Here is a 27,448-nt window from a genome sequence, read left to right on the forward strand (position 1 = left end):
TTCAAGCAAATTTGTAGGCCTCAAACATGTGGGATTTTAGTGTCAAGCGGATTGCGTTCAAGGGTGATCAACTGTCCCCAACCACAAGTAATCACTCCATTCGTACAGGCTGATCATATGCACATATCTGCACCGCCCCCCCCCCCCCCCCCATGAATCAAACTGCAAGAACATGCTAGATTCTTGCTGCATTTGGCACTAAAAATCCCGGGTGGATGAGGACCAAGGCTTGTTGTATGCTGGTTTATAATCTAACCCCCCAAGTGACTAGCCCTGCAGCTCCTAACTATAAGAAACTCTGGCTCTTATACTTGCCCACCCCATCTCCAGCACTGTGCCCCTCAAAGATGCGCCTGCTCACCGATCTAGCCCGTTTCCTTCTGGGTTGTATGACTCCCAATTTAAATCACTTCTTGTGAACTCAGAACTTAAAGGCTCTGCCCCTGCCCTTGTGTCACAGGAAAATGCTGAAGAGAGGGGAGCCACCTCATCATGTAGCACCATTACTGCAGTATTTAGTACCAATGCACCACTAGAGTAAGAAGAGGGTAAGGAAGACCTGTGATACCATGTGAATGAACAAGGCAAGAAGAAAACAAAAATGAATTTAAAGGGTTACTATGGGGGGGGGGGGGGGGGTGACTAAGCCCAGAGGTGAGCTTTAAAGTGACAATGAGCACTCTCATTAATCATTCACACGGCCAGCTGGGGAAGGACAGTTTGTTAAATGCTGCCCCTGGGTGCAGCTGTACCCTCTGTGCAATGGCTACATACACAAACTGGCTTATTAGCTGTGACCAGTTTCTGTTCAGCCATAAAATCTGCAGAAACATCATCCCTAAATGCACATTGTCTGCATCCAGGGTAAGTCAGAAGAGCTCTATTTGCTTGTAATCGCTCATGTGTGCAGTTACATGCAAACGTCCGTGTTGTTTGGCAATGATGTATACAGAGTCCAAATCTGACAGCTGCCTTTGTTCCTACATACTGTGTGCATGTAGCATGCAACTAGGCCAGGAAAAAATCTGCAGATTCTCATTGGTGCATGCCACTGGCTGCTCGTGTAAGCGTACCCCAAAATCTCAGTTAAAAGCGGTAGTAACCCGCAGTTGTTTAAAAAATAAAGACTCCCTGCAAACGAATGTCATTGTGCGCTAGTATGCAATGCATACTAGCACATTAATAGGGTGACTTACCTTACAACTAAGCCCTCAAGCACCATGCTGTCACTGCTGAGGGCTGACATCTTCCCCTGGTCTTCCTTACGGGTTTGCGTCCTCTGGCTACATGAGTGTCTGGGACGCGAGGACGCCACCAGCGTGCATGCGAGTGGAAGCTGACATTTACGGCACAGGCTCTGAAGGTTCAGCACTATACACCGGCCCTTCATAGCACAAGTGCCTGTAATGTCACCGGCCGCATGCACTCTGAATATCTCCTAAACTGTGCAAGTTTAGCAGATAATCACAGTACCTACAGGTAAGCCTTACTATAGGCTTGTCTGTAGGTACAAGTGGTAGAACTGAGTTTACTACCACATTAACCCAAACAGGAGTTAAATGGTGCTTTAAAAGTTTCAATGAAAGTGCTTGAAAGCTTTGCAAAAGTTTTCTGTACACAGTGCTTTTATTCAAGCATGAACTCACAGAGCAGCCCATTCAAGTGACATACACGCCAAAGAGGCTTGTACGTTAAGCTTTGCATGTTTTGTTACGTGCTGCTGGCAGCATTTAGGGTGCTATTAATACAGAACGGAATGCTCAGTTGCGAATGCAGCTTACAATGTAAGCCCACCTATACAGGCAGTCACCGGGTTACAAACAAGGTTCTGTAGGTTTTGTTGTTAAATTGAATTTGTGCTCAAGTTGGAACAGGTACATTTTTTTAAGTGCAACTCCAGCCAAAAATATAATTCTTTACATTTTTTGGATAGCATAGGGAAGGGTTAACAACACCCCTGAAATATGTGTTTTGCTGATTGTGCTCAGCTTCAGAAGATTTCACCTCACTTTCTGTCCCTGTGACAATTGGATTTTGACAGTTTTGGGTTATTGTGGAAACAAGGGTTGGTGGTAAAGCTTCAGTGGAGACACCCTTTTCCCATGATAACAGGAGTAAATTTCTCTTCCTAGAGGTAGATTTCTTCTCACTTCCTGTTGTCTAATCCATTTTTAAGTACGAGTCGGCTGTAAGTTGTATGTATGTAACTTGGGGACTGCCTGTAATTGGATTGGAGGATGCTGAGAAGTTTACACATCCCACGATATTCATACTATTATTGGGCTCTGAACAGATCAAACATTTGTTTTGTATGCACTCTTAACAAAAAGGTGAAAATCCATAAAAAAGTAAATGAAAATGAACATGAAAACTGCACCAATAACAAAACTTAAGGACAATGGAAAACAAAATTAAGTATGGTCTGTGCAGCACATTAAAACTAACCTGATTGCCAGGCAAACCTCCTTCTGTATTTCCGGGCAAATTTGGTCCTTTGGTGCCATAAGCAGCTGCCATAGTAATAAACCAGCCCTGCGGATAGTCTCTCTGTTTCTCTCCGTTTGAGGGTTCAGGAAAAACTTAAACACAACCTATAAAAAGATCATGACCATAGTTAAATTGTTCAACTTATTTTCAAGAAACAAATTTTATAATCCTTAAACTTAACTCCCAAGTAGGTGTTAAATTGTCTGTAAACCCTTTCATATAACCACTCTGATATACAGAGATGAAAAAAATCCTCCTACATACGTTCTACTTGTTTATCTGCAGTCTTTTCTTTTCTGCAACCCTTCAAAAGTGAGTATTTGCACAGGAGGGGACAGAGAGCTGTAGTTACAGCTCTTATACACTGTGAGAGCTGATTGGAGGAAAGGGAAAGCCCGCCCCCCTTCACATAGGCAGAGCAATAAAGCAACATGTAGAACTGTGTGTTTATCCCCCCCCCCCCCCATCTTCACAAATATATCATGTGTGGGAAAAAGTCTCAGAATTACTGCCACTCACGATAACAGAGGAACGGACACAGATCTTAGGAGAGAGATAAGTAAACACCACAGATATATGTGCTTTGGTGTACTTATAGTGTACATGCAACTGTGCAAAGGGAGATCATTATTAATAACAGTTTACCTGAAATACCACAAGGATGCAACGGATGATACATTTATCCCCATTGACCATAGCTTTCTCCATAATGTCACATATGCTACTTAGATGGTGTGATTCGATTGGATGCTGTTTACCCAGGAACGTTGTTATTGGCAAGTTATTGCTGTTCGCCAAGAGATTGAGCTGGTGAATACACATGGCTCCAACATGATGAAGTAGTTGGTTTATAACCTCATTTGTGGTTACAGCCTCCCCTGCAAAAGTCAAAAGGAAGGTTACATAGGCTAAATGGATTAAGGAGCTCCAAACAAATATTCTTCAGAGAAGATGTATTTGAAGTCATAAGTGCAACATAATATGCAAAAATAAGGTTTCTTGCCAGTGCACAATGACCAACAGCTAATCCTAATACACAAAAGCTGAACTCCAGCCTTAGCTTGAGCCTTGACCAGGCTCCTCTTCTGTACTGAGATTGTTTATTCTGATTTCACTGCCCACTGTGAGCTTCTTGAAGATTGCATTAGAAGTTGCATCGAGTCAGACATCAGGTATCGCCCTTCTTCACTTTCTGGCTGGAGGAACCTCATCATCTAGATCAGGAAATATGCAATTAGTGGGCCTCAATCATGCTTGTGGCTGTCAGATGCTATGCTTCATGGGACTTGTAGTTCTGCAACAGCTGGAGATCCACAAATTGCATATCCCTGATCTAGATCTTTCCTTCCCAGTCTCAATATCCCTGGCCCACCACTGTCGTCTAATGCATTCAAGTTGTTTTAATTACAGAGGCCAAGCATCACATGTGAGCATTACCTAGGAAATCTGAAAGCAAAATGTTGTCTGCCTAGGAAAGTCCAGTTCTCTGGACTGACATCCACCTATCGAGGCATTTTGATATTTACTTAACTACTACAAGAGCAAGCGCTACTTGCTTCCTGTCTGGTAAAACATTGTTACCAAGACAGGAAGTGAAGGAACAAATAGTTCGAACACAGTCCTGGATAGCAATAAAAATCTCACAGGGGTTTTAATCCTCTTCATCCATCCGTAAAAAAAATGGCTCAACAAAACACTTTAATTACCCTATCAATCTTTGATTTTCATCGATACCCACTACATGATGGAACAAATAGAGAAAAATCTCTGCCATGGCACAGGCTCAGCATGTAATACCTGATGGCAGCCTCAGCCTAACTCCATCCATGCAATTTGGTCTTGAGGACGTCAGGACCCTAGTCCATCACCTACAGTTCACTAGCAAAAACCTGGTATCTCACAGAATGGGGTAGGGTTATAGGCGTTCCTATAGTCTGACATAAATTAGACTCCCCGCCTTAAACTTTCTACACAAATGTACTTTCGATCACCAATGCTACTGAGGACAGTGAAAACCATGTTGTTCAAACTATGAAAAGGAATGTTATTTACAGCTGCTATATGAGAATCTTCTTTTTTACCTACAGTGATTTAAAGTGGTTGTAAACCCTTACAAACCACTTTGACCTACAGGTAAGCCTAGATTAAGGCTTACCTGTAGGTCCAAGAAATATCTCCTAAACCTATATGGTTTATGAGATATTTACCCGAAGTCAGCCACCGCTGTCTACGGCGCATGCGCGAGTGTCGGCTCCCGTGCGCATGTGCGGGAGTGACGTCATCGCTGCTCTGGTGAATCACAGCGACGGAGCAGTGAGACCCGGTAGTCACTCCGTGATCCATGGCAGCGGCAGACATGAAGACAGAGGACCGCTTCGGGGGCTTCGTTCTCAGGTAAGTTATTCATAATGAGCTAGTATTCTATGCATACTAGCTCATTATGCCTTTGTCTTGCAGGTTGTCCCCCCCCCCCCCCCCCATGGGTTTACAACCACTTTAAAATACCAATTATTTAAGACTCCCTCAAGGCAACAAAAGCCTATTCTCCCAGGGTTATTAAAAACAGCAGCAGTTCTAAACCTGGCAATACATTATATAATCTTCATATTCAATTTCCTTCAGATTTACCTTCAACTATGTAGTGCAAGAACCTACCTGACTGCATACAAATGAAACGTGTTTAGGTTGAAACTCATATTATATGGTTTTGGTAAACCCCCCAAAAAATTAATTGTATAATATATGGCCAGCCTTACATTCTTACCCAGTTTTCTAGGATAGTTGATGCAAAATAACTTATCTGGTTTAGTGGGAGAACAGGTGCAAGTGGAGCAAAAGCGTGTAAGCCCAGAAGGATAGTGGGGTGATCACGAAGCAGGCTGACACAAATACCACAAAAATGAATGGTAACCACTGGGCCCCAAAAATAGGGTTAACAGGGATAAAGTAACTGTCTGATCAATCAGCAAATAAACCATACCTTTTGGATCAGCAATGATGTGAGTAACCCCTAATCGCTGACAAACCACATGGAAGGCCTGGTTCCCTGGATTACACCACTGATCAATGTAATCATTGGAACAGGTCCAGATCATGTTATTCATAGTATCATAGCAAGCGCCTGCAAAATAGAAAACACAAGAAAGAACCAGGTCACTAAAGCACAACTATAGCCAAAACTTTTATTTCATTTATTTTTTTATTTAAGGATAACATAGTTGAAATAAACCTCAGGTGGGCAGGTGTCAACATGATGAAAAGTGGAGAGGATATCTGACTTTTTAGTAGATAGAGGAAGAGTTCCTATTTCAACTATTATTGCTGTTTAAAGCTCCACTTAGAATATTTCCTCTTAGCTTGTGTCCTGGTTGGTGTGTGTCACCAGGACACAAAGTGAGGGGAATCTTTCCAATGGTAATCTAAACAGCAAGCAAGGGTTTCAACCATTCCCTACTCCTAGCTCACAACTAAGAAGAAAAAATAAAAAAAAATAAAAGTTTTTGCCTTTCGGCAATAAGGAAGATGATAAAACTCAATACAATACTATTGGTAACGTACGGCTACAACAGAAAAAAAAAAAAACTATGAAAAGTCTTAGCAAAATAAGTCTTACCAAGGCCAGTTACTAGTGCTCCACGTCCAAGAGAGCTGCCAGCAGCATCGATGAGGTCGGCTCGGTTTGTGAACTGCCCATCAGAAATGTTAAACACCAGACTGGAAGCAAGGACTGCAACAGATATATGATGATTTAGCTCATATAAAAAATCAGAAAGCTTGGGGAACATGCAGTATGTTCTGATCTCGACAAGCATATTGTTGGTTTATAAAAATTAAACATGTAAAGACTAATTTTAAATCCTAAGCACAAGCTTATAACAGGGTACGTGTTATACGACAATGGATAACTTCTTTCAATAAGTACTCATAGGTACAGTTTTTTCTGGTTGAAACGACACAAGTCCATCTAGTTCAACCAATAAAAAAAGAAAAAAAAAAAAAGTGGGGGGGGGGACGTTGGGCAATTATACAATTTACAGCAGGGGAAATTTCCTTCCCGATCACACAAGAGAATCAGATATTCCCTGGATCAACTTTACCTATAAATGACAGTATCAAGTTATATTATGTACATTTAGGAACAAATCCAGGCTCCCTATAGGTAATCTATTTATTATTGATTAGAGGTCGACCGATATATCGGCCGGCCGATATATCGGCCGATATTTGCAGTTTTTTAAATAATTGGCATCGGCCGATTGTGCTGATAAAAAGCCGATTTAAACTACAGGGACTTTGCAATGACTTCTGTAAGAAGTCAGTGTGAGTTGCCTGAGTCGTCATAGCAACACTTTCCTCCTCTCTGGGCAGACTGCCAAGAAAAGAACAAAATGATACAATGTTTACACTGAATGAATGAAGTCATCTCTGTGTGTAGAAGTTCTCAGTTTAACCATTTAAAGACTAAGGCCTCTTTCACACCAACGTGCCGTTCAGGCCCGCCTGTCAGTTTTTCAGGCGGACCTGAACGGGTGCTCCATAGAGCTCTATGGAGCGTCGGATGTCAGCGGTGACATGTCCGCTGACATCCGACCCGCTCCGATCCGAAAAAGTGTGACGGAGGAAAAAGCTATTTTTCCATCCGTCTGCGGATCGGATCGGATGACGACGGGCACTGCGGTCCGTCGTCATCCGATCTCCCATAGGGGAGAGCGGCGCTGTGACAGGTCCGTCCCTGCACAGTGTGCAGAGACAGACCTGTCATCTCCCTGCTCAGCGGGGATCGGCGGAGTGATCCCCGCTGAGCAAACGGACATCCACGGGGCGGATCAGAACTTATCCGCCCCGTGTGAAAGGACCCTAAATCTTTTCTGACACTTGTTGCTTACAAGTAAAAATCCTGTATTTTCTGCCAGAAAATCACTTAGACCCCCCAAAAATTATATATATTTTTTTAGCAGAGATCCTAGGGAATAAAATAGCGGTTGTTGCAATATTTTATGTCACACGGCATTTGCACAGAGGTCTTTCAAATGCATTTTTTTGGGAAAAAAATACACTATTTAAAAATAAAATAACAGTAAAGTTAGCCCATTTTTTTTTTTTTCGTCCAAAAGTTTTGACTTTTATTTAATACATAGGTTTTTTTTTTTTTTTTTTTTTTTTATCTAAATCATACATACAAGTAAACTGATTGGAGGTTTGTTTTGTTTAATGTTTAAATGTAAGACATTTTCTATATCACTTATGAAGGCTGCTTTCACACTGGAGCGGGCAGGCGTTGATGGTAAAACGCAAGTTTTAGCGGCTCTTTACCATCATTTTAGCGGTGCTATTTGGCTGCTAGTGGGGCACATATAACCCAGCTAGTGGCCAAGGAAGAGGTTAAATGCGCCCATGAAGCACTGCTGCCAAATCGCATTGCATGCGCTTCGGCAGTGGTGCCCATTCATATCAATGGGCAGGAGTGGTGGAGGAGCGGTATACACCACTCCAAACGTGCTGCTTACAGGACTTTTTTTTTTTTTAAGATCCTGCCAGCGCTTCGCCTCAGTGTGAAAGCACTCTGTTTTTCACACAAACTGCAGGGGAGCCATTTTGCAGGCACTTTACAGGCGCTATTTTTAGCCCAAAAGCGCCTGAAAAACGCCCCAGTGGGAAAGGTGTGTTAGATCAAGGGGGATTAAAAAAAAATAAAAAAAATAAAGGAAAAAAATAAATAAAATAAAATCGGCCTAACATATCTGCCCAAAAAAAAAATCGGCATCATATATCGGCTATCGGCCACCATGATTTCTAAATATCGGCATCGGCCAGAGAAAAACCCATATCGGTCGACCTCTATTATTGATACTTCTATAGCGCTGTCAATTTACGCTGCGCTTTACATATATATTGTACATTCACATCAGTCCCTGCCCTAAAGGGGCTTACAATCTAAGATCTTTACTCACGTTCATACAGTGCATACGGAAAGTATTCACAGCGCTTCACTTTTTCCACATTTTGTTATTCCAAAATGGATTAGATTTATTATTTTCTTCAAATTCTACAAACAATACCCCATAATGACAATGTGAAAGAAGTCTGTTTGAAATCTTTGCAAACTTTTTAAAAATGAAAACAAAATCCCATGTACATAAAGTATTCATAGCCTTTGCTCAATACTTTGTTGAAGCACCTTTGGCAAACAGCCTCAAGTCTTTTTGAGTATGATGCTACAAGCTTGTCGCATACATTTTTTGGGCAGTTTCTCCCATTCTTCTTTGTAGGGCCTTTCAAGCTCCATCAGGTTGGATGGGGAGCATCAGTGCACAGCCATTTTCAAATCTCTCCAGAGATGTTCAATCAGGTTCTAGTCTGGGCCACTCAAGGACATTCACAGAGTTGTCCCATAGCAACTACTTTGTTGTTATCTTGGCTGTGTGGTTAGGGTCTTGTCCTGTTGAAAGATGAACCTTCCCCCAGTCTGCGGTCCAGAGAAGGTTTTCATCAAGGATGTCTTTGTACATTGCTGCATTCATCTTTCCCTCAATCCTGACTAGTCTCCCAGTTCCTGCTGCTAAAAAATATCCCCGCAGCATGATGCTGTCACCACCTTGCTTCACTGTAGAAATGGTATTGGCCAGGTGATGAGCAGTACCTGGTTACCTCCAGACATAACACTTGCCATTTAGGACAAAGAGTTCAACCTCTGTTTCACGAGACCAGAGAATTTTGTTTCTCATGGTATGAGTCCTTCAGGTGCCCTTTGGCAAACTCCAAGTGGGCAGTCACTGAGGAGTGGCTTCCATCTGTCCATTCTACCATAAAGGCCTGATTGGTGGAGTGCTGGAGAGATGGTTGGTTGTTCTTCTGGAAGGTTCACCTCTCCCCACAGAGAAATGTTGGAGTTCTGTCAGAGTGACCATAGGGTTCTTGGTCATATCCTTAAGGCCCTTATCCACCTTTGGCCGGATGGCCCGCTCTAGAAGGAGTCCTGGTGGTTCCAAAATGTATTCCATTTACGGATGATGAAGGCCACTGTGCTCATTGGGACCTTCAATGTTGCAGAAATGTTTCTGTACCCTTCTCCAGATCTGTGCCTCAATATAATCCTGTCTGGGAGGTCTACAGACAATTCCTTGGACTTCATGGCCTGGATTGTGCTCTGACATGCACTGTTAGACTGGGTTCACACTGGTATGAAATGACTGTTGTACGACTGTCATTCTACTTTACTCTAAAACATCGGTCCTACTTCCATTCAACTTGAATGAACAGGATAAGATTTTGCTCCGACTTTTGAGATAGTCTGACTTGTCCTTTGATCAATCAAAACAATCCCAGTGTGAGATAAATTCCTTTTACTGTTGCTGTAATCACCATGTCGGATGTCACAAGTCGGATCAGTTAAGATGATAATCCAACTTTGATTAGACTTCAAGGACATTCAATAGGCTGAAGTAGGACCAAAGTCGGACAAAAGTAGTGCAGGAACCTTTTTCAAATCAACTGAATTTGCCACAGGTGGACTCCAATCAAGTTGTAGAAACATCTCAAGGATGATCAATGGAAACAGGATGCACCTGAGCTCAATTTGAAGTGTCATGGAAAAGGCTGTGAATACTTATGTGCATTCATTTTTTCCAGATTTTATTTTTAATAAATTTACAAAGATTTCAAACAAACGCCTTTCACGTTGTCATTATGGGGTATTGTTTGTAGAATTTTTAGGAAAATAATTAATTTTGGAATAAGGCTGTAACGCAAAAAAAGTTCCAAAACTAAGAGAAAGTCGTTAGTTGTTTTAGATCATATTTAAAGCCGTTTTACCCCCCTCCAGCTCAATAGCACAAGGAAGAGAGAAAGGGAAGAGTTAAAGCAGGGGTCTCAAACTGGCGGCCCTCCAGCTGTTGCTAAACTACAAGTCCCATGAGGCATTGCAAGGCTGACAGTTACAAGCACGACTCCCACAGGCAGAGGCATGATGGGACTTGTAGTTTTGCAAGAGCTGGAGGGCCGCCAGTTTGAGACCTCCGATTTAAAGAGTGGTGCAAGCACACACATGCACCACTCTTGTATACATAAACGATGAGCATATACTGCTGCTAGTTAACAAAAGGGGTGCAAGCTCCTTTGTTATTTAGGAGCGGTTAGTTCTGATTTGCCGTGTTTGTGAAAGACAGCACTGAGAATGCAGAGCAGGAGCTGCATGCCATTATCTATCTGCCCAACACCAGCCAATTCCCCAAAACCTATATAAAAAAATCTCCTTGTGTGACGATTACCTACAGCTGCTTGAGGCATTTCTTATCACCTTTAATTTTAGCAGCTCACAAATGGTCTAATCAGCAGCCATGCTCACAATCTGGAACAATTTTCATAATTGCCAGACTTCTCCTAAATGCAACAGAGCTGTCATTTCTTAAACAGAAATCATTTTAGACACAGAAGCCACAGGTGTCCTAGCCCTACAATTACAGCTAAGTGGGAAATAAGAGAACAATCTGCAAAATGTGTAACAAAAAATCAATATAGAGAACAGAACATTGGATTGACATTGGTCTCAAATATAAATACAGCTGATAGACTGCTCTCTACAGGGGTTACATGTACTATTTAAAAGGACACAAACAAAGGGGTTGCAAAGTCAGAAGGTTTTTAATGCATTAAGATAAAAGGCCTTCTGCATCCAGCATCTCCCCTAATACTTACCTGAGCCCCATTTTGTCCAGCGACGTCCACAAGTGATTCGGCCGTCCAGGACTCTTCATCCCCATAGGTAGAGCCCATTGGCTCCCACTGCTGTCCAAGTCAGTTAGCCAATCAGGAGAGAGAAAGGGCAGGGCTGAACTGGGGCTCCACGTCTGAATGGACATGGCTCTGCTCGGGTTCCCCCATAGCAAGCTGCTCGCTGTGGGGAGCATTTGACAGGAGGGAGGGGCCAAGAGAGCTGAAGAGGCACCCGAGAAGAGAAGGACCTGGGCAGGGGATTTGCACAGAGCAGGTAAGCAGAACATACTTGTTATTTCTATGGAAAAAAAAAAATGAGACTTTACAATCACTTTAACACTACTATTTCTCAGCACATTCACATAAGACCTCTTTTCTTATTAAAAGGAAGGCCAACATTAGCAGCTCTGAGAATAAATCCATTAAAAACCTAAATTATATCTAAATTCCAAACCTTTTTTTAGTTTTGAATAGAGTGGAGAGGGATTAGAACACCTGCCAGGTTTTTATTGACATTTGTGGCGCCATTAGTGGGATTTACCCTATGTTTACAATTTGTCATCAAAAGAAAATCCCAAATTTTGGGTTGCCCCCATAACAGTAATAGGGGGGACATCTTCCCATTGGGACACTAGTTCTAGCAACCCTGAATCCCTATCATTTGCAGGGATATGCTCTCAATTTCTGTTTTGGCTTTAGAACAGGAAATGAAAGGACAAGATACAAGAGACGGTCATGGCATACTACAAGAGACGGTCATGGCATACTACAAGAGACGGTCATGGCATACTACAAGAGACGGTCATGGCATACTACAAGAGACGGTCATGGCATACTACAAGAGACGGTCATGGCATACTACAAGAGACGGTCATGGCATACTACAAGAGACGGTCATGGCATACTACAAGAGACGGTCATGGCATACTACAAGAGACGGTCATGGCATACTACAAGAGACGGTCATGGCATACTACAAGAGACGGTCATGGCATACTACAAGAGACGGTCATGGCATACTACAAGAGACGGTCATGGCATACTACAAGAGACGGTCATGGCATACTACAAGAGACGGTCATGGCATACTACAAGAGACGGTCATGGCATACTACAAGAGACGGTCATGGCATACTACAAGAGACGGTCATGGCATACTACAAGAGACGGTCAGACATACTACAAGAGATGGTCAGACATACTACAAGAGATGGTCAGACACTGAAGAGATGGTTGGAGTTTGCCGTTCCACCATCTAGGCAGCCCAGGTGGAGTGTACAAGCTGTCATTGACATGACTGATTGTATGCTGCTGTACTCAAGTTTATGATCGCAACACTGTATAAAGAAATACAGCAGCATACAATGACAGGCTAAACTGTGCTCCAAATATACTGAATGGGCTCAGGCAGTTGCTGCGCAAGAGTCCTGGCTTCTGAATTGTCATCAGAGCAACAGGTGAGGGAATATCCTTCAATAGGGACATTCATTCCTATGAGAATTCAGTTCACTTTGGAGAGGATACACAAAAAAAAAAAAAAAAAAAGTAGGCTGTTGTAGGTAACTACAACTAAAAATGCAAAACTTTTTTTTTTTTTTTTTTTTTTTTTAGATAGAGTGCAGAGAGATTAGAACACCTGTAAGGTTTTTGTATTGCTGTCTGTGCACCTATTAGGGAGGTTAGCCCTCTCTATTTGTCCCATTTACCATTCTCATTGAAAGTGAAAGAAAATCACAGATTTTGGGTTGTCCCCAGAAAAATAATAGAAGGGAAATCTTCTAAAGGGGACACTAGTTCTGGAGACCTGCGGGTCCCCAAGGAATTACTCACACTTCCTGTTTGGATATTGGAAAGGAAGTGAAGGGAAAGCTACACAATAGGACAAAGATGGCAAAAAAAATAAAATAATTGACAGGGGTTATAACCCTCGTTTGTTCTAGCCAACGTAAAAAAAAAAAAAAAGTTGTGCCTATAGTTCTACTTTAATCTTTACAATCAAAAGCATGATTTGTCCATGCAGTGAGCAAGAAAAAATCCAGTACCTTCCTGTACACAGAGGAACAACTGACTGGTCCTTGGTAGTTGGCCTAGCACTGTACATAAAAGCAAATCTCAGCCTCATGTGAACTACAACTGGAGTGTCTCAGGGCTTACACAGGCTAACTTTTCTATTCTCCATTAACAAACGCTTATATATATTGTAGAGAGAGTAGAAAAACACCAAAGCAAAATGTTCAAAACCGCCAACTAAAAGATGTGGCCACATTAGATAAACATAGCGCCTAGCAAAGGTCTTATTAAAGTGCAAAACCTGTACTGGGAGAAATATGAAGGTTGCCACTGCATGCCTCTTTTTGAAAATACCAGCTTCCTGGCTGCCTCCGCTCTCCTCTCTGAAAGCGCATACACTGGCCTGGATCAAGAATGCAAGTCAGCAAAGTCAGTGAAGTCGGAACTCTTAATTTGTGTAACTTTCTGGGACAGTAACAAAGAAAGTACTAAATGTACGCTTACGGCCAAGGAACTAGCATTTCAAAATGTGAAGGCAGCAGCTGCATCTGGAAGCATTAGGACACATTTCACACTACTTACTTTTTAGAGACGACAAGCCAGTAGTTCCACCGAACAAAGACCTGGTTGCAGAACTGCCAGATCCTCCTGGGGGAGGTACTATAAGTACCAAATATGTGCCACATGTGTACATGGGAGTTTTTCTTAACATTTTTAGGGGCAGGCCACAGCTTGTGTTTGCAGCTGTAAAAAAAGTTGAATTAAACAATTTTACAATATGATAAGCATTTACATTTGGTACAATGGCATTTTAGTGATTTTTTATATAAAGTAGCTCTTTTTAGCTACATGTAGAAATACAACCATTAATATTTTTTTGTAGCATCAACAGATTGGAAACAGGTAACTGTACTAACATTGTGGTCAGTATAAGTGGTCTTGCACTCGGTAGGTCTTGGAATTGATTTCATTTCAGAGACTTTATTGCTTATCAAGTATAGGCCTTTAAGGATAAGAATGGATGATAGATTTTTTCAGTCCTCGTGTAGCACATCAAACAAACTGTGGACTGAATATGAGTTAAAACCCCCAAACATTATATATTATATATACCTCCAGAAGCTTCTTAATGTGATCCAGCATCTAGTTAGCCACTCTCAGTACTTTTATCGGAACGATATGCTAAAGATAATACCAAAGTTAAGGCATGTAGCTGTAGCCATAACACCAGTATTACATTGCAAAGTAAGGCAGTCGGCAAGTGGTTAAAGCAATAGTAAATGTTTGTTTCTGTTTTTCTATTTTTAGTAGCAGATTTGATCAGTATGCAGCTTCTTTATGTTTTATTCCTTCTCTATTTTCCAGGTAAAGCTGGTGCCATGACCGCTGACCCAGGTTTCCCCGTTTCAGGATGGCTCCTTTCCCTTGCCACATCCTATGGCACCAACCTTACACGCAGGGACTACAGTTGTGTGACTACACTGTGTGCATCAATAGTAACGCACACTTTTGTACACACTACACAATACCACTTCGGTGATCCCCCTTAAAGTGTTAAATATAATACCATATTTAGAGCCTTTATATGGCTTGACAAGCCTCCACGGATCAAACTTGAACAATTACAGAAGTCCAAGGAGAGGGGAGGCCTCGTGCTCCCTAACCCTTGGATCTATTACCCGGCCGCACAGCTACAGCACATTGCCCAGGCTATGTTAACCACACAACAGCCGACAGGGGAGAGTGCAGAATCTGACCCCATTAGGGCCCTTATGTGCCACACCACTAGTACAAAGGATGTAGCTGAAGGCCTTGGCGTACGCCACATCCAATAAAAAATTCCTAACATACGTACTCATGCAAAAAGTGTGGAATAAGCTCAGGCAGTTACAGACTGTGGATTTGTTTACCAGCTACAGTCTTACAGCTACTGGGGGACAGGGGTCGGTGGGGGAGACATGGAGTCACACTTCTGAGGCACATTTTCGCAGATGAGAAATTGTGCCCTTTTCCCAAATTAAGGGAACAGGTCTGCCTCCCCCACTCAATGCTCTTTCATTATATGCCACTGCGCCATGCAGTGGCGGTGCAGACCAGCGGGGCTCTGTGGATCCTTTCCCCAACGCCTGTTCTCCATTGCATGGAAGAGGTGTCTCTGTTCAGAGGCTTTATATCTAGATGCTACTCTGATTCTCCAGATCCATTTATAGGGCTTCCCCCAGGGGGCTGCAAATAGGTTGGAAAAAGACGTGGACACCTTTGAGGAAGGACAGTGGGAAGAGGCACTACAGGCGATACAGCTATGCTCGCTAAACGTAGCCCAATGCCTGTCCCAACTGTACATTGTTCTTAGAGTCCACTACACCCCGGACAGGCTTTTTAGAATGGGGGTGAAGGTAGACTCAAACTGTCCCAGATGTGTGAAAAACCATGGTGACTTCATTCACCCGATATGGCGCTGCCCCTAACTACACAGGTTCTGGGCGGGGGTCGTGTTCACGATAAATGGTGCCTTCCAGGTCGTGGTGCCGATGGACTCAAAGCCCTGTCTACTAGGGATTGTGGATGACATCCTCACAGGTGAGGATCAGAGGCAGGCCATTGCTAGGGCCTTGTTTCAGGCCCGCAAATTAATCCTTAGGCACTGGAGGGCGGTAGACCCTCCAGTGCTTAAGGAGTGGCTAACACAGATGGGGGACACAGTCCGGCTGGAGAAGTATATATACCAACAAAGGGGGCGCCCACAAAAACTTGACAAACTATGGTCACCCTGGCTAGATACCCCTGGTATTTCACCTATAGACTTGGTGATGGATAGACCATCTAGATGTCCTAAAAGTTTAAATGGATACAGGAGTTAGGGGCGAGAGGACTCAGGGTCCAGTGGTAGACTTTGTGGGTGGCGGTGCAAGCAGGAGTTGCCTAGGGGCAACGGCAGTTTGAACTTATTTTAAGTGTTTTCTTAAAACTGGGAATACTGGTTGTAACACTGAACCGTATGTGAACGGCTTCTATGAGGATTGGTGCCTTATTCATGCAATGTACAGAGTGTTGCTGGTTTATCTTTGAAAATTGTAATGTTTTTCCTTGTTTATGTTACAATAAAAAGCTTTCTGATAAAAAAAAAAAAATATATAGAAACGCACAGCCAAAGGATGGCAAGAAACTCCCCTGCTCCTCCCTTCTCCAAGAGAACAGAAAAACTGGAGACTGCACTGTCCACTGTTAACTCCTTCCTGTGAAGACCAAAGGTTCAGGAAAGCAGCACTGAGGAAGCAGAAGGGAGCAGCAATTTGTAAACTGCCAGTGGCAGGGTTAGAATTTTAACAAACACTTTACTAGGGAACATTTCATTGTGCTTAGTGTCAAACTAAAAAAAAAAAAAAACACACGTGCGGCCAGTCCACAAGGGGAGCAGGGGAGCGCTGCCCCCAAAGCCCATCTGTGGGGTCATGCACTGTGCGATGCGCAGGACAAACAGGTCTCTACCAGGTCCCTCACCCCCACACAAGAACATGAGCACAGCCCGAGGTCCCAATTGGAATGTCCTTGGGGCGCAACCCTCCCACCCTGCGAAAGCAGCGAATCAGCATCGGCTTCCTGCCCCAGCCAATCAGGACAGGAGGCCAAAGACCAGGTCAACACAGAAGCCGCTGCACCAGGGGAGCTGTGACTGCTGGAGGGCTCTGCCCGTAAGGCAAGTACGGGAACCTACAGGGGCCCGCCTGCACCCCCCCAAAAACCTCCAGTACCAGCTGCCACTGATTACAAGTACAGCTAAAACAATTTTATTGGCCACAAAAACATGAGCATAGCAGTGTCCGGTACATATGACAAACATCAATTACACTCACCAGTTTGGTCCTCTTTCAGTGTATTTGAGATTGTTGATCCAGTTAGAGCAGCAAGGGTTGCAGATGGAGACGCTCTGTATCTCGATAATCGACTGAGGAGCATTTCATTAATACTTTTGGCTGACTCGCCCTCTTTCCTCATCAGTATAATACGCTCATGAAGGGGGCTTGCCATGTAGACTCCATTTTCTCCCTAAAACACGAGCACACATACTAGAATTAGAAGCAAATGGAACAGTCAAATATATACAGTATTAGCTCTTACACCTTTTTTATGCAATATATATGTCTTGCTCATCATTCAGGCAGCTACACCATACATACTAGAGGAGAGGCGTCCGCGGGAGGAGGAATTTGGCATCAGTGGGAGAAATGGTGTGCCATCACTGGTGTCAGTGGGAGGAATAGGGTCCCATCATTGGTGTCAGTGGCATGAATGCCACATTGTTAATACCAAGGGCCAGATAAAGGCAGGCAAAAGGCCACATCAGGCCCCCAGGCCCAGACCTGCCAATTTAGGCTGGGTTCACATACATGGGTTTGTACCTGGGGTCTGGTGCGTGTCTATTCACTGGTTCAGGTGCGATTTAGGTCCACATTTTTTCCTTGAATTCACACCTGAACCAGACCAAAACACACGCACAGGACCGTTTTGCAATCCGTTTCGCGGCTGCCACAGGCCTGTGTGAACCAGCCCCATTGAGAGCCAGTCACACTTGCTTGTCATGTCTTAGAGCAGTGTTTTTCAACTCCCGCCCTCAAGGCACCCCCCAACAGATCATGTTTTCAGGATTTTCCTCCCATGAAACGGCTGTGGTAATTACTAAGGCAGCGAAACTGATTAAATCACCTGTGCAAAATATTGGAAAGCCTGAAAACATGATCTGTTGGGGTGGCTTGAGGACTGGAGTTGAGAAACACTGTCTTAGAGTAACAAAACGTTGTCCTCTACAGTGAAGGACAAGGAGACAGAAGTGTTCTTGGCTGAGGCAGCACATGTTAGAGACCCGGGTTGGGATGGGCTACTGGCACTGCAGAAGATTCGGGCCTACCGAGCTATTTTCACTGGACAGACCACAAAACGTTGGCTAGCACAAAGGAGACATATTTTTAAGAATAGCCGACTCCTGGTGTACTTGGCCAGACCAGAATATGTCCCTGAATACATAAAGAGTAGAGGTCGACCGATATGGGTTTTTCTCTGGCCGATGCCCATATTTAGAAACTGCGGCGGCCGATGGCCGATATAGGATGTCGATTTTTTTGGGCCGATATGTTAGGCCGATTATTATTATTTTTTTTTCCCCCTTTATCTCATAAAATCTCGGTTAGACACCTTTCACACTGGGGCGTTTTTCAGGCGCTTTTGGGCTAAAAATAGTGCCTGTAAATTGCCTTCAAAACGGCTCCCCTGCAGTCTGTGTGAAAGCCCCGAGTGCTTTCACAATGAAGAGATGCGCTGGCAGGACGTTAAAAAAAAAAAATCCTGCAAGCAGCATCTTTGGAGCAGTGTAAACCGCTCCTCCACCACTCCTGCCCATTGAAATGAATGGGCACCACTGCTGAAGCGCATGCAATGCGATTTGGCAGCAGAGCTTCACAAGCGCATTTAACCCCTTCATCGGCCACTAGCTAGGTTATAAGTGCCCCGCTAGCAGCCGTATAGCGCCGCTAAAATGATAGTAAAACGCAGCTAAAACTAGCAGCGTTTTACCGTCAACGCCTGCCCACTCCAGTGTGAAAGCAGCCTTCAGTAATAAGTGATACAGAAAATTTCTTACAGTTAAACATTAAACACAACAAACCTCCAATCAGTTCACTTGACATGTATAATTTAGATTAAAAAACAAAACAAAAAACTATATATTAAATACACAAAAACAGGTACTCAAAACTTTGACAAAAAAAAAAAAAGGGCCAACTTTACAGTTTTTTTTTTTTTTTTAATCTGTGTATTTTTTTGAAAGACCTCTGCGCAAATAGCGCGTCACATAATATATTGCAACAACTGCTATTTTATTCCCTAGGATCTCTACTAAAAATATATATATCATTTTTGGGGGTTCCAAGTGATTTTCTAGCAGAAAATACAGGATTTCTACTTGTAAGCAACAAGTGTCAGAAAAGATTTAGTCTTTAAATGGTTAAACTGAGAACTCTACACACTGAGTTCAGTCCATTGAAGAAGAAACATTGTATCTCTTTGATCTTTTCTTGGCAGACTGCCCAGAGAGGAGGAAAGTGGCTTCACTGATTAACTTCAGGCAACTTACATTGACTTCTATTATAGAAGTCTTTTGCAAGTAGTGCTGAACTTATAATCTGCCTTTTTATCAGCACAATCGGCCCATGCCTATTAATTAAAAAATGACAAATATCGGCCGATGTATCGGTCGACCTCTAATAAAGAGTACACTAGAACATGTACAAAACGGAGGTTACTGACTCGGTGGAGATACTGCAAGTCTTTACTCAGTTTTACAGGGAGCTAGCTCTATGTGTGTGTGTGTGTGTGCCGCTCTGGGGCGAGATAAATAGATGACCTACATAGCTAATATCGATCTTCCCATATTAACATGTGAAGACAGAGACCAACTGGAAAAGGATATTACTGTAGAAGAGATTGAAGAGGCAATGGCTTCTTTTGCTCCCCAGAAATCTCCCAGTCTTGATGGTCTCCACTCTGAGTGGTCCGGCACATTTACAGATATTTTGGCACCCCGTCTGCTGAATGTCTTTAAATCGTCTAGATCGCCGCCTTCCATGAGAGAAGCTCTGGTGGTTCTGATTCAAAAGGGGGGGGGGGGGGTCGACGGGAGGGCCCTAAGGAGTGTGACTCCTACCGCCCGATCTCATTGGTGAATGTGGACACAAATATATTGGCTAGCACTCTGCCAGGGAGACTTCAAGCGGTCATCATAAAATTTAATGTAAACCTTCAAACCCTGCATGAAAACTCCGGGGCAAAGTTAGTAGCCTCCTTAGATACTAAAAAGGCATGCGATTAGGTGGAGTAGCCTTAATTATTCCAGCTGTTGGAATCCTATGGGTTTGGCCCTGTCTTATCTCCTGGGTGAGACTACTGTACATTTAACCGATGGTGGGACTACAGGTAAAACAGCATCATCTCAGAGCCCTTTCCTATTTTTTTTTGTGGGACTAGGCAGGGGTGCCCACTGTCGCCCCTACTGTTCGCCCTGGCCATAGAGCCCCTCGCTGCTAGGTTGCTGTCCAGTAACACTTTTTCTGGCCTTCGCGTGGGGTGGTTGGAACGCATTTCCTTATACACGGACGACATGTTATGGGGTTAAAGCTACTACACAAACAATGGGGTTTCCCCATCTGCAATTGCCCATGGTTTTGTGTATATAGTTGAGTTATGCAAGGGGGAGGTTAGTGAGCTCCTTGGTCTCTCCAGGGTTTTAGAGGTCCTTGCGGGAGGGGATGGAGTATTTTGAGGATATCCGATTGGGGTCAATAGCTGGGGTAAATTGTCTTTTTGATTCTTAATTTTAAAAATAAATAAAAATAAAATAAATAAAAACAGATTAGAGAACAATCCTTGGATATGGGAACAGGCCAAGAATCTTTTATGGCTGGTAGTGATGATCTTTTTGGCTGGTCGTATGTAAAATGTATACCATTTCCACGCCTGTGATTTATTGTTTGACATTTTGTATGCGACTTATATTTTACGCTATTAACATTTTTTTTTCCTTTAAAGGAGTAACTAAAAACTTACATTTAATTCAAAGATGTCCATAAACACAGAGTGACCCTTTGGTGTCTTCTCATTTAGACTTGCTGGAGACCAAATCCAATAAAAGTAAGTGCCATCAGAAGATAGGTGCACCGTGGTCATGTTGCTACCAATAGGAAAATGATTGGCTGGCATGGTGATTATCTGAGCGATCTGCAAACAGAAAAGAAAGCGGATTAAAGGTGAAGCAGTTAAAGTGAACCTGAACTAAAAATAAATAAATAAAAGAAGAAAGGCATCTAGCCTTAAAAAAAAAAAAAAAAAAGGGACCTTACCACTCCTGTACCTGCCGCCACATAGCTGTGTATATATTCAGTCTAAGATTAAAGCGCAAGCTCACTTTACCAAAAAGCACACTATGTTGTCCGATATGGGTATAGCAGCATAGAGTGCTAAACCTGAATTCCAGTGAGGGCTCTATTTTGGTTTAATAAATATAGGCCAAGAGGGCAGTAAATACAAGCCACCTTAAATTCTTCTGCAGCTTGTCATGGCTTTGTCCTGAGTTTTTATAGGTACAGAGCAGTTGTGCCCCCTAGTGCCACAGGAGGGAACGCTGTTCTGTTCTTTTGGGCTAAACACAAGCAGTGTGTACTCTCACTTGTTGTCTTTGATGAGCTCAGTGGATGCAACAGGGGAGAGTTCACACTGTGCATGTGCAGCCCGAAAGAACAGGACAATGTTCCTTCCTGTGGCAATAGTGGGCACTGCTAGCAATGGCTGCTCCGTCCCTACAATAACCTGAGACAGAACTACTGTAGGCTGCAGAAATTCATAAGAAAGATTCTTTTTAATGCAGTTTTGGCTACAAGCTGAAAGGGAGCCACATATGGAACACAGTATGCTGATGAACACACATGGTAAAGCATAGAGTGCATTTTAGTAAAGGTGAACTTACACTTTAACCACTTGCCGACCGCCTACCGCATATATTACTGCGTCAGGTCAGGTTTATTTCGCAAAATCACTTACCTGTACGTCATTTCCTGCAATAGTCCCTGGGTGCCAGAGACACATGGGATGCCAATCAGCAGCTCTGGCAGACCTGATGTGCACAGGGGATGCCAGTGTGGTGCTGTTTTCTAATGACATGCGACTCAAAAATTGCACCAAAAACGCTTAGTAAAAGACGTTTTTAAGGCGCTTTTGAAGAGATTCCCATTCACTTCAATGGGAAGGTATGTTTTGGTGTGGTTTTTATAGAAACAAGTACACACTACAGGGATATGCTTTGTTCCTATTTTACATCTTAGGTTTTCATTCACTTTAACCACTTCCCGCCCGCCATATGCAGAATGGGGGCCGGGAAGTGGTTCAGTTGTCCTAACTGGGCATCATATGACGTCCAGCAGGATAAGCCATGGGGACGCACATCGCTGCAATCTGTGGTGTGTCAGTCTGACCCACCACATCTCCAATCGAGGTAAAGAGCCCCTGACTAGGGATGAGCTCCGGCATGTTTGCATACTCCACATGCAGAGACCGCCAGGAAGTCGGCACAGCGCTAATCAAAGGCAGTGAGACATTGCCTGATCTCTATAGTCGCACATCGGGGCAATGTCTCACTGCCTGTGATTAGCGCAGCGCTGCGCCGACTTCCTGTCGGGCTCTGAACGTGGAGTATGCAAACGGTTGCAGACCCGACATCAGTTGCTGAGATGTTTCGTTCCTATTAAGCGGACCTTTACACCTCCCAAGTGGAGGTCACTGCATTGGAGACTCGGACCTCCCTGCAGCATATATTATTTCCCCAACTGTCTGAAACCCAGATAGCAGTGTTAGAGGCTCCCATTTCCAGTGATGAGGTTACTTTGGCAATATCATCCCTAGCAGGGGCGCGGCTAAAGCTCCTGGCCAGGATGGTTTACTGCTAGACTTCTAGGCAACATATTCAGAGGGGTTAGTCCCTGAGCTTCTGAAGCGCTATAACTACATATTAGAGTCTGAGACCCTCCCTGACTCTCTCCAGCACGCGACAATTATTGTACTCCCAAAAGCAGGCAAGAATCCCCACCATCCCGACTCATATCGTCCAATTTCTCTACTACAGGTGGACATCAAAATATTAGCTAAAACATTAATCCAATTATTTTATCCCTAATTCACCCGGATCAAACGGGGTTTATGAATATCTGTAGACTCAACATGAATATTCTAACGGGCCATGAGACAGTGGGTAATAGGGCAGTGATAACATTAGACGCTGCTAAAGCATTTGAATCTGTGGAATGGGAGCATCTGTGGGAATGCCTCAGGAGATATGGCTTTGGCCCAAATTTCATTAAATGGATTAGACTGTTATACTTTTTCCCAGAAGCCAGAGTGGCGGTGAATGGGCAATTGTCTGACCCCCTTCCACTGGATCGGGGGACTTGACAGGGCTACCCACGATCCCCAATACTTTACGCCCTAGCTGCAGAGCCGCTTGCCATATCCCTTAGAACGAATGCAAATATCCATGCTCTTCGGATGGGTCCCCTGGTGGAGACTGTGTGAACATGTATGCGGATGACATGCTCGAGGACATGGGTCCATCCTTACAGGCTGCCCTCCAGACCATTGAAGACTTTGGAAAACACTCAGGACTACGCATAAATTGGGCAAAGTTGCAGATCCTGCACCTGGATATGTTCCCGCCTGTGCGGGACGCTGCATCTCTCCCACTGCATAGGGGTTCATCCATACAGTATTTAGGTATACAGATTACCAAAGAGCACCTAGAGTAGATCTCCAACAACATAGAGCCACTGTTCTCATACCTGAAAACTAGAACACAATCCTGGGCCCGACTCCCATTAGGAGTGATGGGAAGGATCAATCTAGTAAAAATGATCCTGTTGCCAAAATTCCTCTACAAGTTTTGGCACTCACCGATAATTATCCCCTTAAAAGTCTTCAAAACACTGGATATCATCCTTAATACTTTTATCTGGGGCTCCAGCAGGCATAAGCTAGCATGGAACACTCTAAAAAATCCGACTGATGTGGGGGGAGCGGCTCTTGCAGACTTCCACTCATACTATGCATCTGCCCAATAGTCCAATTTTTATCATTTACATAAGACAGATGGACCTAGATACCAAGCCTTGGCATGCAAGAGACCGAACAGTTGCGCACACTCCCCCTTACAAGTACTGTTCATGGGTAGGGAGGGTAGAGGGGAGCGGAGGGTCGAAATCTTCTACTTGCACACCACAAAAGCATATGGGAGATTGCACTTAAAATGACCAGTGCCGACTTTGTGCACTTGCACACGCCTCTCTGGCACAATCCTCAATTAAGGGAGCTGAAGTCGATATCGGGTACCAGCCTCTGGGCATCCAAGGGAATAGAGTTTTTACATCAGGTGATCACCCCACTTGGAGTGCGTAGTTTTCAAACACTGCAGGATGAATTTGAGATACCCCCACACATGGCATTCAGGTATGCACAGATGTCTCACGCCCTGCAGGCCCAATTTGCAGATGGATTCCCCAATCCACAAACAATGTCCCTGGTAGATGTCATAACGGGAGAAGACCCTTCCAAACCGATTTCTACCTTGTACAATATACTTAGAACACGATCAGCAACACGGATCACAGACACAGCCAAGAATAGATGGGAGGACGACGTGGGTCCATTGAAGGAAGCAGCCTGGGAGGAGATCCCCTAGACTGTCAAAACGGTTGACCCAACTGTACATCATTCATAAATCCTACCTTATGCCAGCAAGAATTGCCAAAAGCCAAACAAAACACGCGCTGCCTGAGGTGTGCAGATCAACCCTGTACATTTTACCACCTAATATGGACTTGCCCAGACATTCAAACATACTGGTCACAAGTTATACAATTTCTACACGACCACATGGGCTCGCCCTTACAACTGGACCCCAAAACTTGCTTACTGGGCCTTTTGCCAGACACCACAATTGACAAATTTCTGACCATATTCCTGCATGAGACTCTGTTCAGTGCTAGTAAGTTGATAGCCAGACACTGGATGCGTAGTAAAGCACCCCACTAAGAAATATGGCAAAAAAAAACAAAAACAAAAAACAAAAGCACTGGATCCCGAGGTCCAGCTCTCTAAAAAGAGAAGTGTTACAGGCAAAACCTCATTTTTTCCGACATGAGGCCCGGGTACCATTCAATTCGGCCTGGAAGAGACATTTTGAATGAATCTGGTTGCATAGCTTGCCCCAGCAAAGAAATAATCCAGTGGAGCACAGCCCAGCACATCTTTACTCGTGGCCAACACTCAAGACACATGGCGAAAAAACTGAGATACTCCCAGTAAGGGAAGGGGTTATATAGGGAGCTAAACTTCCTGTCTAGGGTGTATCAGTGTCCATCACCTAAAGGTGCCTATATAACCCATACAGTAATTACTGTAGCTCTGTGTCCTGTGATGTACGATAAAGAAACGTACTTATTACAAAGTTTTAACCCAGAAAAAAAAACCAGGAGGTGATTAAATACCACCAAAAGAAGCTCTATTTGTGGGGAAAAAAAAACCATAACAATTTTTTGGGTACAGTGTTGAATGACCGCGCAATTGTCATTCAAAATGCAACAGCCCTGAAAGATGAAAATTGGTCTGGGCAGGAGGGGGGGGGGGGAGTGCCCTGTATTGAAGTCATTAAAGAACAAAGAACGAAGCTGTAAGCTGAGGGGTCACCTTTGCAGATGTACTCCCAAGGCAGGCTGTGAGCATCTATATAGACACACAACGTGGCTCAGCCACGTCCCAGCTCCCTTCTCACAGGAGTTGACTGACAGCAGCTGCTCTCACAGTCTCTTGTGAAACTAGGAAGAGCGAGCAGCAGTGCTGCAGATGGGACAGCGATAGATCAGTGGAATCAGGTAACTATTTAGTTACAGGGAAGTTACTGGGACATTTTGTACCCTTATGCATAGAATGCGTGAATGTAAAAAAAAAGATTGGACTTTAGAACCACTTTAAGTATTGAAATTCACAGTTGAGTTTACATTAGGATTTGCCTTTAAAGCTTAAACTGCTGAGTGTGCAGTTGGTTCAGCAGTTTAAAATTAAAATAACATTTTGCTGAAGCATGCAGCAATTCGATACGTCAGCTAAAGAACTAATGGAGATATTGTCAAATAGGGATGAGCTGTATAGCAATAGCCATCCTGACAAAGAAAGTTGCTGCCTGGTCCTGAGAGTCTCATAACAACGTATTAGTTAAAGAAAAAGAAGAGAACTGCGCAATCCCTAATACTTCTATTAGGATGTAAACCACTCTACCTTAAAGAAGTGTATCTTGTGATCTATTATTAACACACCAAACTAATGACTAAATAAACCATAAGGCATTACTTATAACTAAATACAGTAAACATATATATTGCCCCTCATAGGTTATGAACCAAAAGGAAAAAATGTACAATTCTAAGTCAGCGATTCAAAAACAAGAAACATATAAAGTAGAATCAAACAGTACTGAAAATGTATGTGATAACATAAAGTCCATTAAAAGTCCAACTGGAGAAACACCCTGTGTAAAAGGGATCTATTCAATCGTGAAACTTTTCAATCAACGTGAAGTAACACCAGGTGCACCTCCACCAGACAAGTAATAATAGCCCCTTACCAGACGTCCCGGTAGGGAGCGCTTAATCACAAAATGGATCTGAAGATGGATCAAACTTGAGCCCTCCAAATGGAACACTTTTACGTAGGACAGGTTAGGAAATACGCCAGTCATAAACCATCCAGCAGGGGAAAACGCCGTTTGAAGCGGGACTCAGATGTGTAGCATTGTAGGATCAAGGAAGGTTCACCATAAGGAGGAAAAGATGCTCCAAATAGTGTAAAATCATTTATTAAAACAAAAAATATAAAACAAGAGATGCACTTACAAACATGAAAGAACATCGGGCATATCATCAAACTGGGCAAGCGTCGGCCGATCGCGAACACCAATCGATATCCCTTCTGGTACCAGTTCACATGAGGCAAGTCAGCGTGTCACGCCACCCAACGCGTTTCGTGAAAAATTCACGTCGTCTGGGGTATGGGTGACACGCCATATTGCCTCCATTATATAGTGAATGTTGGAACAAGCCACCTCCTCCGTTGTGTGAGAGCCTGTTTCACTTCCGGGATCAAAGGACCAGGCCTCACTCTCATATCCAATAGAGTGAGAGCCTGTTTCACTTCCGGGATCAAAGGACCAGGCCTCACTCTCATATCCAATAGAGTGCGAGCCTATTTCACTTCCGGGATCAAAGAACCAGGCCTCACTCTCATATCCAATAGAGTGCAAGGTCAGGGAGCCAAGGCGGCGGAAATGATCCATGCAATCACCCGCCCCTCCCTGTTTACGACTGTAAAGCGACGCTCCTGACAACACGCCGTACGTAACGAGCGGATGACGCCACCTCGTACGTAGCGAGCGGATGGACAGCGCGCATCACCCACTACAAGGAAGTATGTGCGCTCCATCTGATGCCAAGTCTCGCTTTCAATACAATGTACGTAACGAGCGGATGACAGCACACCGTACGTAGCGGGCGGATGGGCGGCGCACATCACCCCCTGCAGGGAAGTGTGCGCGTTTCATCTGGTGCCATGTCTCGCTTTCAATACAGTGTAGTCGTGGCTCCAGACCTCCATAGCA

General features: G+C 43.7%; 1 protein-coding gene across 2 annotated transcripts in view; it reads right to left on the minus strand.

Annotated features, from left to right (window-relative positions):
- The window catches only part of HECTD4 (HECT domain E3 ubiquitin protein ligase 4), a 269,419-nt gene that overhangs the window by 169,765 nt on the left and 72,206 nt on the right, over window positions 1–27,448 (minus strand). For both annotated transcript variants that reach the window (XM_077462034.1, XM_077462033.1), the window contains exons 7-13: window positions 20,806–20,976; window positions 17,064–17,256; window positions 13,792–13,953; window positions 6,101–6,214; window positions 5,468–5,608; window positions 3,133–3,365; window positions 2,446–2,591 (exon numbers count right to left, since the gene is read on the minus strand). In XM_077462034.1, coding sequence (XP_077318160.1) covers window positions 2,446–2,591; window positions 3,133–3,365; window positions 5,468–5,608; window positions 6,101–6,214; window positions 13,792–13,953; window positions 17,064–17,256; window positions 20,806–20,976 — 1,160 coding nt within the window. The remainder of the gene's footprint in view (window positions 1–2,445; window positions 2,592–3,132; window positions 3,366–5,467; window positions 5,609–6,100; window positions 6,215–13,791; window positions 13,954–17,063; window positions 17,257–20,805; window positions 20,977–27,448) is intronic.

Source organism: Lithobates pipiens, unplaced genomic scaffold, assembly GCF_037356315.1.
Source record: "Lithobates pipiens isolate NorthernLeopardFrog02 unplaced genomic scaffold, aLitPip1_a1.2 Scaffold_3, whole genome shotgun sequence".
Taxonomy (NCBI): domain Eukaryota; kingdom Metazoa; phylum Chordata; class Amphibia; order Anura; family Ranidae; genus Lithobates; species Lithobates pipiens.